Source organism: Convolutriloba macropyga, chromosome 8, assembly GCF_964194025.1.
Source record: "Convolutriloba macropyga chromosome 8, txConMacr16.3, whole genome shotgun sequence".
Classification (NCBI taxonomy): Eukaryota; Metazoa; Xenacoelomorpha; order Acoela; family Convolutidae; genus Convolutriloba; species Convolutriloba macropyga.
Genome location: NC_134475.1, coordinates 38,797,187 through 38,810,378, shown reverse-complemented (window position 1 = coordinate 38,810,378; position 13,192 = coordinate 38,797,187). Strand labels below are relative to the sequence as shown.

Genomic DNA, 13,192 nt, shown 5'->3' with positions numbered 1-13,192 from the left:
AATTTGCCTTAGATTAATTTTGATCGTGCTGTTCTTTCTATTTAATGCACGAAAAGACAGATATGTCATATTCAAGTCATGAATAAACATGCTTCAGCTAAAGATCACATAGCCGAAATACTCCGGAAAATAAGCGAAGCTTTGTAATATGAATTAAACCTGAGGCCAAAAGTCTAGGGATGAAAGAGGGGTAATTGTCAGTGAGAGAAGGGGGAGATAGATGCGGGTAGATGGGTGGACGGGGAGGGCGGGGCGGGTTGGTGGTGGTGGTGGGGTTGTGTGCGCGATTTGTGTATGAATGTGCCTGCGTGTGCCTATTAAAGTTGACTTAGTTAGTGTGAAGGCCATTTCTCTGAGTGACGGAATTTACAGTGACTTCTTTCAGTTGAAACGCCTAAAAAACAATCTGGTTAAAAAACAAAACGACAACCTGGTTAACTTCATGCTATAAGAATCTACAAACAATAATGTTTGAACGCAAATTTACAATATAAGTCAACCAAAATTTCTCCGAATTGACGAATTGATGCACTTCATTGATGTGTTGCACAGTGTCACAATGCCACATAGTCGAGTGGTCTGTTGTGTCAGTGTCTATGCGTCGTCATCTTCGTCCTCGTCAGCGTGTGTGTCGTCATCACTGGCTGCTTCCTTCTTGTCAGCTGCTATGTCTCCATGTGTGTAGTAGTTATTCCCCTAAACATCACAAACCCAACTCAAATATTTATATTAATACGCACCACGCCACAATTCCCACTTTCACGCACACACGACACACGCACACACACACACACACACACACACACACACACACACACACACACACACACACACACACACACACACGTACACACACCCGGGCGCACACACAGATACACACAAGCGAACATCTATACTCGTACTTACATTCTCACTTGATCATAATTAAGAAGCCAGGAACGATAGACAACAGGTCAGAATGAATAAGAGAAATGATAAGAAATTTATTGGAATTGAAACATAGCTGGCAGATTTTTAAAAAATAGCCGCGATAGCTTCGTTGATCTGCAGAAATTTAAAAATTAAGACCAAAAATGAAAATTTTTCCTTAAATGCTGATACGTTATATTTTGGTTAAGAATCTGTATAACTTATTGCTGCTTCTGTTAGCTGCTCGTAAATTATTTTCAACACTCACTTGACCTTATTTCTTTTAAATCAATTTTTTAAAGTCACTTTGAAAGTAAGGAATTCATTTGTGAGAGTGAGGTAAGTCAATCGACCAAAAAATTAATTACGCAAATGAACAAAAGCTGACTCCACTAAGAGTGAAAAATGACGTCATGCACTCCATTAAGTCAATTGCATGAACAAGTGAACCAAAAGGAGATATGAGGAAATTGTGACGTCTTATGTTTCAGCCAAAATGCTGACAACAAAAAAAATAGCAGGACAACTGACACAATTCACAGAATTTTTATTGACTAAACAAAAAACTTTTCCCAGAATGGGCTATGAATGAATTGGGCAAACCATTTAGAAAACAATCAGATTAAAAAATTAAAAGAATTACAAAAAATCAATCCCAAAGTGTTGCATGTGAATAATAAACCAGTACCGAGAAAGCGAAATGTTATTCAAACACCGTTTCCTCACTGCACTTCAAAAATACAAAGAAAAAGTTTCACACCGCAAAAGCATTCGCTTGTTTGCTCCACTACCTGTTTCGGCGTAACCAAAATAATCACTTCAAATTTACTTCAACAATCATGAAAACGTGTCAACAGTTCTTGAATTCAAAATGTACGAGTAGATCTTGAAAAAAAACTGAATAGTAAAAACGTAAAAGGACAAGTTCTTCAATCCATTGAATTGAATGAAACATTAATAAGTACTCTACCTGACCAGCAGACCCATTGAACAATGCCAGACAAACACATAAAAGTAGTATTTGAAAATTAGAGAAATGCAGAACTAGTAGCTTTCAAAATATATGTAGTTTTTGAATTAGCGTGTTGGAAACCAAAGTGTTGAACGCCAAGATCCACTAGGAGGACCGCTGATGTCCCAATTTTGAATACAGAAGCAGTAATAATACACTGTTAGTTTTCACAGTGTTAATCTCTACAAACTGCGACTTATCATCAAATTGTATTCGTGAAACGTTAGAAAATTTTCTAATGATAGTTACAGTGACTACTCACGCGATTTGCAACACTTTGCAAAAGAATTACTACAAAACAAAGCAAAAATTTATCTTAAAGTTTCAAACCATTTAACCAATACTGGCCTGTAACATTAAAAACTTTCATGATAATAACAACCGGCTTTTGAAATTTCGGGGTTAAAAAAAGGCTGAAATTGAGATACTTTGTCCACAACAACTAATTAATTATCATTGACGTCAATCCAAAGAGTAACCGCCAAAACATTTCAACTTAAATTGTTTCCAAAAAAATACAAACAGCTGAAAAGTGGTTGTAAAACTGAATAACAAAAAACTGAAATTAGCAAATTAGCACCTAAATATCAAATTTATACTGAATTTGTGCCAAACGTGCAATTTGATAGGTAAAATATGGGCGGGAAGAGTATTAACAAACTACCTGAAACTTTGACATTTTTTCAAAGCACGATAACTAAAATCAAAGAATGGAATAGCAAAAAGAACATCAAACGCAGCACCAAAAAGAAATATAACAAAATTTTCTCAAAATCAATGATATTTCAGTAATAAACTCAATATCTACAAAAACGAACAACTAAAGAGATCGCATCTACTCTCAATATAACGTCAATGAGACCTGTCAAAATAAAGATTGGAAACAAATAGATTGACATGCACGTTCAGGGATGAAGAAATACATTTAAAAAAAGAATAAAATCGGAACAAAACACAGCTGGCGGACACGCGGGTATAATCTTTAACAACAAAACTGCAGCTGAAAATAGAACAAAATACACCAGATTAGGCCAATGAGAGTTGTCATAATTGACGATAACAGAAAGCAAAAGAACAACGTAAGCAGCCAAGCGTGAAAATCTCAGAAAATATTTTTCTCAAGAAAAACTAGCGCCCGTCATAAAGTTAACTACATAGAAAATCAAATAAAAAACATTGAGTAACTCTCAAGTTTTTGCTGACATTTTAACAATTTTCAAAAAAAAAGGTTTCATTAGCAACCAGCGAGAGCTGTAACGAATGAGGCTAAGCAATAACGAAAAAATAAAAGGAAACTGAGAAGTAAAACTGAAAAATTTGCCATCATATTCTGAAAAAATAATTCAAACTTTGACGGCGCTATTTGCCAAGAACTATAGCTTCTCTATCAATTATGCCTCATTAGGAAATTGTTTAAGCTGTTGTTTCAAAGCGATAGAAAAAAAAGCATGCAAGGGAAAAAGCTCTGAAGATCAGAAATCTTATTGCCGCGCATGAACAAATATTTTTCTCAAAGATACTGAAAATTTGCTTAAAACTATTTTAGTTGAATTTCATTTTGAGGCCTATTTACATTTCTTAGTAAAAAAGAATGGTAGAGTGAGTGACTAGTACTAAAACCCATAAACGCTCGACCTGATAGGTAAGATCAATTTTAACCAAGTTTTTATACCGGAAATCTTAAAAGGGGCTTTATAGATTTCTCCAATTTCCATTTTTGGTTTCAATTTTTGATCTTGACTAATTAATTCAGATTGTTTTTCCGACCAACTGCGTCCTTAAGGATATTTGAGACGAGTAATGTTTTAAATCGTTTTATGGTAATCTCTACAAATTGCGACTTCACATCAAATTGTATCCGCGAAACGTTAGATTACTGTTCCTAATTATGCATTAAGTACTCACACGAGATGCAAACTTTTGCACAAAAATTACGACAAACCAAGGCAAAAATTATGAGTTTTTTCAAATTTTGAATCTTCTGAATAACAGCCTCCAAAATTGGCTGAATTTAATCTACTTCTGTTGTCCAGAACAACTAATTAAATTCACTGACGTAAATTCAAAGGGTAACCACCAAAAAGATTTCCACTAATTTGTTTTAAAAGGAATGCAAACAGCTGAAAAAGGGTTGTAAAACGGCAAAATTACGAAAAAGCCAAATAATTAAATTAGCGTCTAAATATCGAATAAATATACTCAAATAATCCCAAAAGTGCATTTGATCGGTAAAATATGGGCAAAGAAGGTGGTCACGAACCACCGGAATTCTCCTGGTACGGCAATTTTTTTCTAAGCATGATAAATACAAAGAAAGGATAGAGGAGCAAAAGCACAACGAACGCAGCAGCAGTAATAAATTAAATTATTTTTTTTTAAATACGAAGGATGTTCCGGCCATAAACCCCTTATCCACAAGCGCGAACAATTGAAGAGATCACACCTACTCTCTATAGAACGTCAATGAAGTCTGTCAAAACTAAGATTGGAAACCATTAGGTCAACAGACACAGCCAAGGCTGAGAAAAAAAAATAATATTGAAACAAAACAGAGCTGGTGGTCACGTAGGTCTAATCTTTAACAATAACATACCTTAAAATGCAGCTGAAAATAGAATAACAAAATCACGCTACAAAAATTGCCTCAAAAACGCCGCATGTGAAAAGTACGCACCAACCATGTCAACAGAAAAAAGTTAGTTAAAACTAAAAAACTGATTTTAAAATGCTCCTAAACAATCGTATTCCACGTGCAGAATTGGATTTTACAACCTGTTTCACCAAGGTCGGGAAAAATTATGTAAGAAAGCGCTGAGATGTGTTGATTTTCCAAAAAGTTCAGGGCAAAAACCCTACATAAAAATGCGCTGAATTGTGCTGAAAAGCGCTGAAACTTTGCAAGAAACGCGCTGGAAATCTCTGATCTTTCAAAAAATAGAAATCACTGAGGGTCGAACCATGCTCTCCAGTGCCGTAGTCTTCACTCAATCGACTGCGCCATTGATTCCTGAAATTCTTCCAATTTAGTTTGATTTTTTAGCAATAGACAGTTTAGGAAGGAATGCGCTCAAAATTCAGTGCATTTCTTACATATTTTCAGCGCATTTCAGCGCATTTTTTAGGAAAAAGTTAATTGTTATATAAGGAAAAGTAAATGGTTCGAAATTAAGGAATAGATGTCAAAAAGTGTTTAAGTCCACTAAATAATTTTAAGAAATGCGCTGAAATTCGAATACATTTCTTACAAATTTTCTGCGCATTTCAGTGCAAAATTATGTAAGATTTTTGCGCTGAAAAATTTGAAAAATCAGCGCATTTCACCTCATTTCTTACATAATATTAGCTCATTCAGCGCACTTCTTACAAAATAATGCGTTGAAACGGTGCTGACATGTCGACCCGGGCACTGACACCTCAACGATTAAAAAATATACCGAAGATCACCATGACTCGATACAATTCAAATTCTCTGGATTGTTAACAAAAAATAAGATTTCTCTAAATATCCGGCTGAGAAGATAAATACGGGTGTGAGATTAATGTGGCTAATTAATATACTACTTAGACGATCAGGATTTGTTGGTATATTTGAGGACATGATTTTACCTGGTTGTCAGTAGGCTCCCCAACAATACTTCCAAAAGAGAACCAAGTAAGAATGAGTAGTGCGGCTAATTTGGCTATTAGGAATAAGGGATACTTTCTCAACATCCTCGAGTGGTACTCCACCACGTATTTGCAACCTAAAAACGCAATTTAAATTATTATAATTTCTTCAATTTATCATTGTAAGACCATTTAAGAACCATACTATCACATATGACGTTATGATTTTAGCCGATGAAAAAGCTGAATGATTAAATACTTCGTGGTGCCGTTTAAAACGGGGGACGCAGTTGAGGGATGGTTTCTGGCCCGATGTGGATGACATTTAATCAACAGATTTCCTTTATTAAAAGCTATTTTTGCTATACTCAGTTGATCATTTATTTACGTGGTTAGGGTATACGTACGTGTTTAGAAAATTTGCGCTATTTAATAATCTATTCGTTAAGTTATTTTGTTTTAGCCATTGTTAATTAGCATAGTTTTTCAATTAGCATCAAAATTACTGATTAGATGTTGAGAGTGGGGCGCTATGGGATTGAAACCATTAGGAAAAAAGTAACGAGAAAAATTGACGAAAGCCTATATTTTTCTAGGTTTCAAAATGTGCAGGAGTTTGGTCTGCCGATTCAATAGATTCGATAAAAATGATGAACTCAGGCCTTAAAATAGATGACTTTAAGCGTAAATCTAACAACCAACTAGCAGTACACTGTAGAGAAAATTATGAAGCCATTTTTTTAAAAGTGGTCTAACTTGGTCCACAGTTTAATTAGATTCTATGAAAATGTTGAATTCAGCCTCAAAATTTTGTGACAATACTCTTAATATTAACATCAATCAGCGGAATACTCTACGGAACTTTCTTACTCAAAGGCACCAAATTTTTAATAAAGATCACTGCTCAGACACAAATTCAGTTGGCAGGTAAATCCAAAGGTTTTCTCTAGCAAAATGACCTAACATAACAAGAGAAACGTCAATAATCCTAATTTGAGAACTATTCAATGGTTAATGTGTCGCAAAAACATTGTGCTTTTTCAAAAGTTACATGCTAGTGGCATACTAGAAAAACAATTTGTTGTGCGTTTTTGATGTTATGAAGATGCTGTCAGAGAGATGGGAAATGATATGTGTCTAACAAGTAGAAAATTTAAAATTATCTATTCTATAGTTGTCTGGTTCCAAAACGATCGTTCAGATTGGCAACTTTCAAACACAATGCAAAAAAATTTTATCAAATAAACTTCGGATTACTTTTGGCAAGTATTTGCTAAATGATTATTCCGCCTGCAGGCAGTGATTCAAAATGTTAAGTAACTAACCATTTGTGTTTATTCCTTTTTGAATTCAATCGTATGCTATTTCCCGACCCCCATCTTTTTTTTCTATTATTTTTCAACTAACTTCTAATTTTCTCATCAGTAGTATTCATATAGCCCACTAGGAAAGGGGGGGTTATCATGCCATGGGGATTATAGGGTATAAATCCTATTCATGATAATAGGGTATATGATTGCATGGGGATAATATGGAATGATCCTTAACCATGGGATAATAGGGTATAAATCGGAGCGGGGAAATATATGTATAGCCGCTACTTTGTTCTTTGGCCGTCCGTTTAGCGAACCTAGGGCTAGAACAAGTTTCGTATATATTAAACTGTTATTAAAATCTAAACCAAGGCCTTTCAATTTGAAAGCAGCACACCAAACAAAATCAACTCTATTTAAATTGAAATCAACACACAGTAAAGTCTGTATAAAAGCACTAGAAAAGGAATTTTACGTTGAAACTACTGTTCGCCGCTATTTTTACTGGCTTTATGATCAATCAGAGACCAAACACTTGGCTCTTCTTCTGAGCTGCTAGGTCTATCAATATAAACTAGTTGGTCATCGGGGATGTCTTCGTCTCTGATATTGCTTGCGTTAATCAGTCCAGGATCCTACTGGCATTGTCCAGTAGTTGAATTAATCTCTCACTGCAGTACTTGCGCATTCTTTTACCGGGGGGAGGTGATTCATTACTCTCAAAGTCCCCATCAACTTGGCTGTCTTTGAACAGTTCGCTTAGTTTATCTTCGCTAAAATCCCAACTTATTTGACTGTCCGATTGATTGGGCTCGAACCAACTTAGAGAATCACTATCCCCATCGCTCTCTACATATGATTGCAATGAAAAATGTCCGAATGGAAGGGTAGATAAACCGTCCAAACAAATGTACCGCTTGTTATCAAAAGTAGAGAGTGAAACTTTATTAGCTGTTACTGTTTTCAAGACGTGATTTTCCGAGGTTATTCTGGTGTTAAGTGCTCGTATTGGTTTTGACGATAACATCGTATCTTTATACTATTCATGGGTCAGCAGTCTTTGTGCCGCTTTGGCGACGCCTTTTGCTGACATCTTACGGCAACCTGAAAGAGGTAACATTTATGAACTTGAAATTTAACAGTTTTGTCTAGAGGTTAAAGTGTTAGCTTTTTGCGTGAAAAAAAAATAATACTAAGCCTTAGACGTTATAGAATACATTTTGGGTTTGAGGTAGATGAATTCCGAAATAATGTCCCCACTAAATTCATTTTTAATTTTCAAGACTTTGCACTTTTTGTATCATTATGGAGTGCATAACCATCAGGGTAAGAGGAAAAGTGGAACTCATTTTTCAAATCCTGCGTTCGCTTTTCCAGTTCGTAATAGAGATCGTCTGACTCCACCTTGTAAAGCAGACTGTCCGTATCTGAGTAGAGCAATTGACAGGAGAAATTAGCCCGCATAACAAAATAGTGGAATCTGCACATGTACAATTTTGCTAGGTGGAGGACGCTTGCACCAACAATTGTTGGTGTGTTCCAGTTTATTTTTGGCTTCGAGCACATTTCCGCCATGTTTTCCCCAAAAATTTTGAATTTTTCAAACGCGAATTTAGACACTTTTTTGGCTCTTTCAGCATTGCGAGTTATTTCTACTTTCAAGCGGCGCTTTTGGATTCTATGGTTTCCCATAGACCGAATTATTCATTAGTTTGTAGTAGTTTTCCTGCACCTTATTTGTTGCACTCTTGCTCAAGTTACTGTTAAAAGTAATGTAGGGTTCCAGCCAATGTTTGTGATTGAATTGTAGCACGCGGTGCAACCTAGTAATGCGCATTCCAAGTTGAACGTATAGTTGTAGTTACTTGAAGTGCAAAACATAATGCTTCTTGTCTTACACTGTCTGCAGCAATTTGGAAACCTTTGCCTGGGGTATACTGAACCCCTCTTTTATGTCGATTTGGAATTCGCTTAGCCAGGCATCTAACATTGTTTCCTTCACGGGCGCACCTGGATAATCTTTATGTTGGTCGTGAATGCTTGCCGGGTATTCAAGGTCCACCTCAACGAAGTACCCAATGGTCAAATTTGTTGGCATATTCAGTATTTCACTGATCGATACCTCATTTGTGGATCAGAAGTTGCCTATGGGGAGGAAATTTTTTTTGCATTACACCGCCGTATGAATTGTTAGCGTGTACGCTGAATCCAAACGTAGATGGCTCTTCAGGCTTCAAATACCGATTATTTGCTTTGAAGTATCACGTTTCAAATACTGAAGTCATGCCGCCCCTCACTGATAGCTTTATCATGTGTAAGTGTTCCCGTGCCATGATTAACTCCACACGTGCTTTGGTAATTCTCAGTGCAGCGTCCTTTGCCATATTTGGTGCTGTAAAGAATTGGGCTACATCTAACTTGTAGGTTTGGTAGCTCAGCTTTTGACAATACTCTGAGCAGCACGCAAGCAGCGCCACATCCAGCTTCAGACAGCAATCGTGATAATGCTGCATAGTTCTACATTTGAATATCTCCCACATATGTTTTGCTTTTTCCAATTCCTGGCTGCTGATTGATATTTTCCCATTATCCAGAGTGTTATTCCAAATCTCAGGTAGCGGTAACTCTTGATCTGCAAGCTTTAATCTGTCGCTCATGTATGAGTAGGGGTAATACCCTTTCTGTTTGAGAAGATGATGTTTGATGTGGGGAATATCGGTAAACATGGACTCTATTATAGCAATTTCCGAATCGGGCAACGTTTCAACCAATTTTTCTAACGATCCACTGAATAATTTGTAGGAGTCCGCAAACCGCAAGTACACGCAAACAGGTACAAGTTTTTTGTTAGCCGTCTTGAAAGTGCCCACTATCACTCCTAACAATTGTTTTATATTTCTCATCAGTGGATGGTATCACCTTGATTGTTGCAGTGGGTCGCATTCTTGAAGACTTAAAGAGATGTGATGCAGGTCATAATTTTGAATATTATGCGCAATAAAGGGAATGAAATTGGACTTTCTCCTCGCTCTGTCGCATTGAGGATGAGACCATCCAAGAAAGTTGCCGGTAAAATGACAATGATCTAAGTCCCTTTCATCGTTCTCCAGAAATTCACTCTCGCAAATCCAACATTTTTTTGTTCCAGTCTTCTGAAGATTTTAGTGGTCACCGCGATAGAACGGGTATTTGCGTTTCTGCTCGTGTATATCTTTAGCAAGCTTGTGAATCAATTACACAAAATTTTGCATGCAATTGACTCAGCTGTCCAAATGACTGAATTTGGGCTGCAAATTACCATGCTCTATGACTGCTATCGCACGTCCACATGGTTCATGTATTTCAATTGATCGGGTTGATGCATTCTCTGAACTAGCTGGGCAGGACGCTACCGGCTGAAGAATGGATTCGAAATCGAAGTAGATAACCAGCAAAGCAAACCAGGTTGCAGACCAATTGCTGAATTTGTGTAAATTGTTGCTGGATTTTGGCATGCGAATAATAGCTGGTGTATTATTAAGCCAAGCTTCAACATGATCTTTAAATTATTTAACATCTTTGTGAAACAAGTAAAGAAAATTCCGGCAGAGGTGAAGAGTTGACCTGAGCTTTATGTTCTTGATAAAACAGAATAACTTGGTTAAGTCCTTAATAAGAACGTAGTGATGTTTGTCACTCTAAAGAAAACGTATGTCAAGAGTGAGACTTGAGGTAGAATTCTTGGACACTCGCATTGGAAACGGATCTCGGTTTTCAAATCCGAAAACGTTAACCAATATGTCGTTAAGTGTTTTGAACTTATCAATGTCATTGAAACCCATGGGCATTGCGAACTCACCAGCAGGCTGAAGTGATGACATGTTTTGATAAAACTCGGGGGATGTTAGCTTTAAAGAGTCATTTCGTCCTTCTGCTCCCTCAAAATAGTTGCTCCTTAGATAGGAAGCTGCGACAAAGCTGTAAATGAAACAGTTGTTGTCTGTATGGTTCCGTATGCTGAGGAGAGAGTTGCATTTTTGTGAATGTGGCGGTAAGTCGATATAGGACGAGCCGCTGGCCGTTCTATACTTGGCGAACTTGATTTTGACGCGAAGAGATTTTTCAAGCAACCATCCACTTCAAGAAGAAACAAAGTTGAACAACACAGCGTGCATTTTTTTCCACCATTTCTACAAAATTGTCATTTGAAAGCCCTTCAGCGTACAGAGGAGTCATCAGAGAGTTAGCAAAGATGGGGTTACGCTCGTCGACTTCATCAGTTTCTCGATTTTGTTTGAGAAGTTGCAGTTCTGCTGAGAATTGAACTTTTTGCGGGCCCGCTGATAATTTTTGATCAATTCGCTCCTGTTTGAATTTCAAGAACGCTTGGAGGTCTCTTGCTAACACCATTTCGTCATCCGTGAGTTCTATTGAGTAGGATTGTAGAGTGCCATTAAAAGCTGACTGATCGGGGGTTTAAGTAGGTTCAAACTCAGCACCAAAGACTGGAATTGAATGAACTGAACTTGCATGTTGGGCATAGAGGTGCGAACTGTTGAATCCGAGGTGACAACCCGACAACAGTTTGTGAACCTTGAATGTTGAGTTCGCACCTGTTGCTCCATTTCAGACATTTTTCGAGATGTAAACTCACGCAAACAACAGTGATAAGTTGGTAATTTCATTTCGTCTGAATGAAATTTTGTTTCATGGCGAGAACGATTTCCTCTGGCGCTCAGCACAGAGTCACAATACCGACAAGCAAAAGTCATGACGATATAATATAACAACTTGGATTGAATATAACAACTTGAATTGAATTTAGGAAAGAATTGAATGATTCGGAAAACTAGTATCGGAATTTGTGGTAATTGCATTCGCTACGAAGAGTGTAACATGAAAGGCACTCTGTATAACAACGTAGTTTGGCGGGCGCCAAATTCAAATATTTGAATTCGTCAAACTTTATTGGTTGAAACTGGCGGAAAATTTTTTATTCGAATTTTTATTGAAAATCAACGCAAAAGAGATGTAGAACACTTTGCAATTTCAAAACTAGGTGCTAGTATACCCTCAGAGGGGTCATACCGAGCGTTGTTGCTGTGAATCACTTGAAAAAAATGCATTTCAAAAAGCGGAGAAACATGTTACTTTCATTGAGATTTTCAAAAAAGTGCCCTTTTAGACCTCTTAAAAAAGGGTTGTTAGAGTGGTCCTACGCTGTCAAGTGAGATGAGCAAAATTGCTCCTCGGGCCGAAAAACAGAGGAATGCACTGAAAAATAACTCTAAAACAAAAAAATAATTTTTTTTCTGTCAATCATCATAAATCAATATCAGTAAATGACAATTACATGAAAGAAACATGTGTGTTTTTTCTGAAGCCTTTTTCGATGACAGGTGTTCGGTGAAAAATTGATGCCGTGGGCCCACTATGTGCAAAAGCGCAAAGAAACGCGATCGAACATCTTTCCTTAGGGTACTTCATATGCTAACTAGTGCCAAATGTTAATGTGACATTGATGACCAGATGTTTTGGAATTTGGTGAAGGAAACATTTTTTTGGCCATGATGCTTATGACCAAAAACATCCAGCATGTTCCCACAAAGACATTGCTGTAAAAAAAATCCAACTTTTTTCTTTCTTTTATTAGCAATTATGTTAATTAGTCACTATTTAGCCGTTAATTAGGCACTAATTATCTGCGTAACGGTTAAGTTAAATTTGACAAGCGTGATGAGATGTTTTGTAGGACACAGTGTACTGAGGACCTCAGTACCATCAGTTTCATCCCAAAAATTTTTGGGGTCAATGGTAAGAGGTCATCTAACAATAAATTTTTTTTTTTTCAATTTTTTCAAATTTTTTTTCACAAACCTGCTTTCTTTACACTGTTGAACGAGAGCCCAAAGCTAGGAGGTGCTGCTATAGGACCTTAAAAATTTTTTTAACTAAGCCTAATGACAACATTTTGGTTCTAAAGTGCAATTTTCCGAATTTTATCTCTGATTGAGTACAATTTTTCGACAATTTTTCCCATTTATAATTTGGTTTCAGAGTTCATATGCTGCTACTGTTTTGGCATAATATTAACAGGTCTTTTGAGCCAAAACGTGCACACATTTTTTAAACAGAAAATATGTTAATTCTGTATAACTTTAGGCTTAACAAACAGATGTTTACAAATTTTTTTGATTCGGAAGTCTAATTCTGGATTATTACCACAAAAACTAAACACTTCATAGTGATTGCAGTATTTGAACGCCTGCTAGGAAAATAATATCTTTGTTTGAGTCATAGGGGTAAGCGAAAATCTTCCCTGAACAAGTACGAACATGATCACTTACTTGAATTGTATTTTTGTCTAAGTTTT

At 36.6% G+C, this 13,192-nt stretch overlaps 1 protein-coding gene across 1 annotated transcript in view; it reads right to left on the bottom strand.

Moving 5' to 3' along the window:
- Nucleotides 1-410: 410 nt before the first annotated feature.
- LOC142344111 (uncharacterized) overlaps nucleotides 411-13,192 on the bottom strand; it is a 35,117-nt gene continuing 22,335 nt past the window's right edge. The window contains exons 2-3 of the mRNA XM_075395609.1: nucleotides 5,528-5,664; nucleotides 411-696 (exon numbers count right to left, since the gene is read on the bottom strand). Of these exons, the coding sequence (XP_075251724.1) occupies nucleotides 595-696; nucleotides 5,528-5,664 (239 nt within the window). The 3' untranslated portion in view covers nucleotides 411-594. The remainder of the gene's footprint in view (nucleotides 697-5,527; nucleotides 5,665-13,192) is intronic.